Below are 7,472 nucleotides of genomic sequence, written 5' to 3'. Positions count from 1 at the left end.
CGACTAGAATCCTTTTTCTGGCAGTTCTGTGTGGTGCTGGTTACCTGTAGTCTCTCAGGTATGTGGATTAACGGTCAGAGGTGGTCATCTCCTTTGCGAAAGGCCAGGCCAGAGGACCTAAGTTGCTACGCGTCACCAACTGCTCTAAGGTCCCTGTCAGTGGGCGACGAGGCGCAAAAACCTATTTCAAGGCTCAAGGCGTGGGATCTAGTCTGATCATGTAGCTTTAGCCAGGGTCTCCACCATTTCGAACCCCAGATTTTCCTATCACGAAGGGAGCGGTGTGGACGGGTCGCCCGCTGAGGTTTCTCTCAGGTCTGAAATTCTACAGTTTCTTCCCAATGGCTCGTGTGGGCTTTCTCAGGAGGTGAGGAGCAGAGGTCACATAGGCCGGTGACGAGCTGTGTCCAAGGCTTCATGAGATGGCAGCCAGCCCCCCAGTGCAGCTGTGCCCCAGGACGGCATCCCCCTCCCCGGCCCCTCCCTCTGGCCAGCCTTGATCTTTCCTACGGCTGCCACCACCTCTACTCTGTAGCAGATGCTCTGAGAACTGGAGCTGGAGGTTTTTTTTTTCTTTATGCAGGAGAACTGCAGTCTCGAGCTGCAGAGACGGAAAGTCACCTTGGAGCAGACTTTCCTTGTTTCTGGAAGGTCATCCCATCCTTTCTGTTAAATCCACATAAAACAAATACCCGCCAGTATTCCCCTTGGATTCGGGAGGTATTTCAAATGCGGATGCTTCAGACCAGCATGTTAGCTGTTGTGTTGAATAATGGTGCTTTTTAAAAGGCTGTCGTTAGGCAGAGCACCTGGGGACAGGGGCTTGAGATGCAAGAAAGACCTGAAATGCTCTTGATAAGGGGCTGAGCTGGTCCTTCCCCTGGCACGTAGTAACCTCCCAAGGGACAGGCAGTGTCCCCAAGATTGGGTTTAAAGCATGCAGGTTCCAGAGAGCCTGTTTATAGAGCAGCGGGAACTGTGGAGCAAGCAGGACCCTGGCAATGGGTGGTATGACAGCGCCCGTGGGTCCTGAGAGGTAGGAGAGGCACCAGCTGAGGGACAGAGGGGACAGGCAGCCCCCACTGCATACCAGCGCTCCCTGAAATCGCTGGGCGGGGGTGTGTGTGTTGGGGGGTGGCTCCGGGAGGAAGAACGGCCGGATGGAGTTCTAGGGGCTGGGGAGGCTCAGTGTTTGTTCGGCCGTAAGGAACAGGTGTTTCGGGCAGTGCCCACCGCTTTCCCACCTCCCGCCTGCATTTGTGCCTGGTGCTGCGGCCTCGTGGTTAGCGCCTGTCCTTCTCTTTCCTGGTGCTGCCCTCGGCCTCCTCGCCACCTGCTCTGTGCGTCCCCTCTTTGTCTCAGTCACTGTCCCTTTAGGGCATTCTTCTCCCGGCGTGGCCGAAATTGCTAATGAGTCTGGGCAGTCATGTTGCAATATATAAACGTATCAGAGTAACACGTTGTACACCTCAGATTTATACACTGTTATCTGTCAAATTTATTCAATTAAAAAAACCGAAACAGGCTGGCTGCATATTGACTCCAGACTTTAACAGATGCCAATGGGAGGGTGGCGCCCTCTAGTGCACATTTGGAGAACTGATGTCTAGTGAAACGGACTTTTTTTTTTTTTTTTTAGGCGAGGTAATACTTGGTCGACCTCACAGATTGCAAGGACCTTGTCAGTTTACAATCTCTTATTTTTTATATTTAACTCCTGCAGCACCTGGTCTTCCTAAGTGGTCTCCCATCCAAGTACTAACCGGGCCCGACCCTGCTTAGCTTCTGAGATCAGAAGGGACCCGGCTTGCTCAGGGTGGCGTGGCGGTAGACATGAATCAGACTTTGTAAGGAGGGCTGTTTCTCTGGTGTCCTGAGGCCCACCTGCCGCCTTCATACTGGAATGTAAAAGTCAAGGACCATCTAGGTTGTCAGTAAGTATTTGTTGCATGAATAAATGGAACCATGAGGCTTTTCCGAGTACCGTTTGGGAAATGAGTCAGAATAACAGATTTGTGAAAGAAAATTGTCCCCTTAGAGATGAAATGAAGGTTGATGGCAACCACAGAGAAGAGGAAATTAGAGGCAAAGAAATCTGACATGCGTTCCTTTCAAAAGGAAATAAAAAGAAACATAGAGTAACTTTCCAAAGACAATTAGCCAAAACACCAGCATTGAAGGTTTGCTCACGGAAGCCTAACCCAAGAGAGGAGGCCTGCAATGAGGTCATGCGCCAACTCCGAGCCTCCCAGCGGACGGGAGAGACGCCCGCCACCATCTACAAGTAAGTCTTCAAAATGTGGATGTTACTGGGGAAATTCCAACGCTTATTGGATATTTGACAATACAGAATTACTTTTTTCTTAGTGATAATGAGGTGGTTGTGCTTATGCTAATCAAAGTCTCTTTAGCTTTTCAGAGATACATGCAGACTGAAACGGTATCTGGGATTTGCTTCAAAATGGTCCAGGGGGTGGGCGTGAGAGGCTGGGACTAGACAAGGAACCCCACAGGCCACGTGTTGATAATTTGAAGTTGGGGGAGAGTAAACCGGGAGCCCGTTAGATACGCTCTTCTCTTTACCATCGTCCTGTGTTAGGAGATTTCCATGATAACAGGTTAATATATTTGTACCTCATCCTTCTAGCCTTTTGAAAATTTCCTTTATGATACTCCTAAAACACCTAGGTGTTAGTCGGGCAGGGGCGAGGCGGGGGAGGGGGAAGTGTTTGAGGCTTATTTATTTATTTTATTTATTTTAAGCAAACTTCTTGAAATTTTATTTTTAGATAAATTAAAGAGCAATGTGTAGATCGAAGAATATAAGCTTTACTAATCTTTATTAAAAATTAAAAAAATTTTCAGTTACAGTCAACATGCAATATTATATTCGGTTCAAGTATACAGCATAGTGATCAGACATTAACATACCTTACAAAGCGATCGCCCCGATAAGTCGCCCACCTGGTACCATACGTAGTTAGAACAATATTATTGACTTTATTCCCTATGCCATACTTTACATCCCTGTGTGTTTGAGGCTGATTTAAAGTGTTGGTTTTGAGCGATTTCCTTTGGTCCAAGAGGACCAAAGGCTGATGGCTGAGAGGGGGAGGAGCTAAGAGCACCCCTTTGCTTCGACACCTCCCACTGAGCTTTGATTTCAGTCCTGCAAAGCAAAGATTCTCATTTCCCAGGCTGGTAACTGACCTCGGGGAAAAGAACTCTCTGTGCGTGCTCACAGCTCAGGTTCTCGGTTTGGCCTGGTGGTTTCTTATTGCCTGACTCGGAGACTTTTGAGAAGATTCAAACATATTTTTATCCTGTTTGACTTGACTTGGAGAGGTTTGGTGTGAATAATGTAAAGGAAGGAGGAATGAGTCAGGACCTTTGGACTTCTCTGCCCTCAATATTTGTCCTGTCCCCAGTATCTCAGACTTAGGTCCCCATGCTGAAGTGCTTGCCCCTCCCAACAACAAAAAAAACAACCAAAAACCCCACCAGCCTCTCACAGCCCTACCTCCATGAAAGCTGCTGGAAAGTGCTGTGATTCCAGACTATTCCACAGCCAATCAGCCCGGGTGACTGCCAGCCCGTATGTGAATCGGGAAATAGTGTTCATTCTTCAGGTTAAAAGTTTTAAAATAAGCATATTATTTCTTAATAATTCTTGTAACGAATCGGGACTCTGAGTAAGACATTTAATTCCATCAGAAAATTGGCAAAATATATAAATCGAGTTACAAGACACTTTACTGCCATCTGCCCAATCTGTGGCAAACACATATTTCCCGTCTTCGAACTAAAACAACATATAATGACATTTTTTTTGAAGTAAGTAAATGTCTAGGCTGAGACTGACACCCCCTTTGATGTGGCAACCTGCACAATTATAATAGCAGCCCTGAATTAGTCTTTCTAAAATTCTCTTACTGTTTCCAAATACATTACAGATCTGTTCTCTTTTCCACTGTCCATTTTCACTGTCACTATATTAGTTCGTGTCCTTTATTCCTAGCTTGGACCATTGCAGTAGCCTCTAACCGGTCCTCCTGCCTCCAGCCTACTCCCCCCTCCCCCCCGCCCATGTCCCAGCTGCTCTCAGCACCCGAACGCTGTGCGCTTGTCATTCTCCCTCTGCTGGAGTGTCCTTCACCAGGAGATTTCTACGTGCCCTCCTGGGTTTAGCTTCCCTGTGCATCTTGTCATCTCCCCCGTTTTAGGACCCGCCACAGTAAAAGGCCTGTTTATGGTTATTTCTCCATCTTGCAGGGCATATAAAGCTTCCTCTGCGCTCCCATGGCACCCCAGCCATAGGTTTAGTCTCCTTTACCATCATTTGACCAAGCTCCTTGACCCGAGCATTTGCCTCATGAGACTTTGAGCCCTTGAGTCACTACACTGCCAGGCTCTGGTAGCCTGCACCTTGCTGGCATAACTTGTGCCTTCCTGGCTTGTTTGCCTCTGGAAGTCCAGCCCCTCTCCCCCTACCCTGAGAGTCTGAGAGGGGACAGGGAGGCCTGGTGTTTCACCTGCAGTTGAGTACTCAGTCCTCTGCCCTTGTCATTAGCCACAAAGCCACCAGGGGGCAGCAAGCCCCCATTCTTCCCTAGATCCGGGCCCAGCCAGAGGATCGTTTTGCAAAACCGTCACCTTGGCAAATAATCAACTCGCTAAGTCGTCAAGTTATTTGAAGCTTTGGTTTTACTCAGGTGCTCCCCAAGGGCTTCATATGCTATTTAAGAATGAGAGAGCTTTTTCTCAACTCAGTTTACTCGACACTACTGAACTATGTCCTTAAAAGTGGCCGATATGGTAAATTTAATGTTATGTTCTGTTTTGGGGAAATGATAGCTTAGCCTGTGAGTCTGCAGCTGACCCCACCTTCCCTTCTGGCAGTGGCACAGCTGGGACGAACCCCACCGGCCAGAAAAAAGGTTTTCGTCTGATCTTTCAATGGATTGAGTTGACAGGAGAGGACGTAGAGCCCGAGGGTGGGAGGCTTCCTGGACCAGGTGGCCCTTACTAAGGGGGTAAGTAGGGTGGGGGAGGGGAGAGACTTTGTCATTGTCCCACCAAGGTGTAGCCCCTGGCCCCAAGCCCTTGGTGGGCAGTGCCCACACAGCCAGGTTTCCTTCAGCTTCTTAACAAGGCTGAGCAGAGGGACGGCCCCTCAAAGCCTGGTGCTCCCTCCACCCCGCCCCCCCACAGCTCCTCCTTCCTGTGGGGGTCTGAAGAAGGCTCAGCGCCACCTCAGACATTTCAAAGACCAAGCTCGGTGTGAGAGTGTGAGCTCGATTCATCACTCAATTCATCGCATGGTCTCCGGCCTCTGCATCCCAATGACAAGTCTTCTCACACGGGTAAACCCCAAGGACGTGACGCTAAATAAAAAAAAGCCAGTCCTACTCAAAAGGACAAACTCTGTCTGAGTCCCCCAGTAGGAAGTATCTAAAGTCACTAAAATCATAGAAACAGAAAGTAGAAACGGGGTTACCAGGGGCGGGGAATTAGTGTCTAATGGGTGCAAAGACCCCAGTGGCAAGGTGGACGAGCTCTGGACACCTTTGCGCAACCGCGTGAGTGTACTCGACACTACTGAACTGTGTCCTTAAAAGTGGCTAATATGGTAAATTTAATGTTATGGTTTTTTTTTTTTTTTTTTACCATAATAAAATAAAATTTGAAAAAGTCTTGCTCAGTGTTCAACTTCTCCGTCACAGGAAGCTGCTGGACACTCGTGTCCCCACCAGAGGGGGCTGGTCCTACGTGCTGTTCAAAAGCATCGGAGTTTCAAGCGGCTTAGTCTGAGGGTCGGAGTTTCTCAGGCCGGGCTTTAGGGTGTCTTCCTGGAAGGAGAGAAGGCGAGGGACTGTGACCCGACGCGGTAAAGGCTGCTTCGGGGCACACGCAGAGGTGAGCGCTGCTGAGAGACACGTCGCCTTCGTGTTCCCAGCTCAGTCCTGGGAAAGGGTCTGGGGTGTGCCGAGAGGGGGTGGCAGAGCCTGGCTGGGGTCACTCGGAGCCCCCCGAAAGTGCCACTGCTTCTGTTCTCAGCAACGAGAAGCCACCTACACAGCCCCCCGGGCCCCCACGCAGCCACAGTCTCTAGGGACCCTTCTGAAGCTCGGCCCGGGGGCCACACCCGCTCGCCACCCTCCGTCCTTTCTGCAGGTGCATGGTTTAGTGAACCCCAGGAAAGTGTGCGCCCGTCCCTCCCGCCCAAGTCCAGCCGCCCTTGACGTTCACCCCGTGACCGGCCCTATCTCTGAACTTCCCCCTGGCTGTATTTGTGCCTCCGCCTTTTTTTTTTTTTTTATTAGTTTCAGGTGCATATTACTCTGGTTAGACATTTACACAGTTTACCACTCATCCGGCCCTACGCACAGCCATGACAATGCTATCGACGAGGAATTAAGGGACAGAAGGGACGAACGGAAGGAAGACAGACTCACAGGTGCCGGAGGGGAGCGGGCTGGGGGTCTGGGAGAAAAACGGTTGGAGGAGGGCAAATCGGTCGTTGTGAACACCCGTTCGCAGGAACCTCTCCCTCTCGGAAACGCGCTTTGCCAGCTCCAGGCCCCGCCGGCGGCCCCGCCCTGCCTTCCTGGCCTCGGGGCTCCCGCATCCACTTTCCGTTTGCCTGAGGGAGACGAGCGGCGCCTCCACCCAGCGCAGCAATGGAGCAGGAGGGACGCGGAGCTCCTGGGACGGCCCCCCGCGGGGGGACAGGACCGCGGTACGTGCGCGCGCGCGCCGAGCTGATAGGCGCCCACGCCCGCGGGGACGCGCCCACCCAGGGGGGTCTCTGGGCAGTTGCTCCCGTCCAGCACCGGCCTCCCCAGCCTGACGTGGGGGGGCCCCCGCAGAGGCTTCTGGTCGGTCGGGGTGACCCCCAGGGCTGAGATGACGGCCTCGGTGTGGAAGGAGGGGGGCAAGGAGGGCAAAGAAGGCGGGTGAGGGGTCCACTCCCCGGGAACCCCCGGCTTTACCACGGTGCCGCCAGCAGCGCCCGGGTGTCCCACCCCGGGACATTGACAGTTTGGACCCCGATTTCCCACGTTTTCAAATATTTCCCAACCTCTGCGCAGTTGGGGTGCCCGTAACTGGGCATGGAAGGCGGTCCAGGCTTGCCAGAAGCAGTGTGTCTGACTTCGCCAGCTGGGCTGTCCCCTGGGAACTCCCTCACCTCTTCCCGCCCCCCTGGGACCCAGCCCTCCACGGGCCGGCTCGGGGGTCTCTGACCCCCTTTTCCCGTGGAAGGAATCCTGGTCACCAGAGGCCTGGCGTGGAAGCCTGAAGCCGTGTCCCCCTTGGGCTGAGTCTTCCGAGAAGGTGGAGGCTGCTTTGGGGTCTCGACTAGAGCTCTGGAGAGGAAGCTTTCCTGTTTGTTTGTTTGTTTGTTTGTTTGTTTTCTCTCTGTCGTCTGGAGAGGGGTCTGGGAGACGATGGAGGGAGATGTGGGCTGATGC

General features: G+C 51.9%; 1 protein-coding gene and 1 pseudogene across 1 annotated transcript in view; one reads left to right on the top strand and one right to left on the bottom strand.

Moving 5' to 3' along the window:
- Positions 1-1,714: 1,714 nt before the first annotated feature.
- Positions 1,715-1,833, bottom strand: LOC112469984 (annotated as a pseudogene).
- A 5,073-nt stretch (positions 1,834-6,906) lies between these two features.
- GIMAP8 (GTPase, IMAP family member 8) overlaps positions 6,907-7,472 on the top strand; it is a 12,866-nt gene continuing 12,300 nt past the window's right edge. Inside the window, exon 1 of the mRNA XM_025039002.1 lies at positions 6,907-6,956. Coding sequence (XP_024894770.1) covers positions 6,907-6,956 — 50 coding nt within the window. The remainder of the gene's footprint in view (positions 6,957-7,472) is intronic.

The sequence above is a fragment of the Pteropus alecto genome, unplaced genomic scaffold (genome assembly GCF_000325575.1).
Source record: "Pteropus alecto unplaced genomic scaffold, ASM32557v1 scaffold48, whole genome shotgun sequence".
NCBI classification, from domain to species: Eukaryota; Metazoa; Chordata; class Mammalia; order Chiroptera; family Pteropodidae; genus Pteropus; species Pteropus alecto.
The sequence above is the reverse complement of the archived record's forward strand: the minus strand, read 5'-3'. Positions and strand labels throughout refer to the sequence as shown.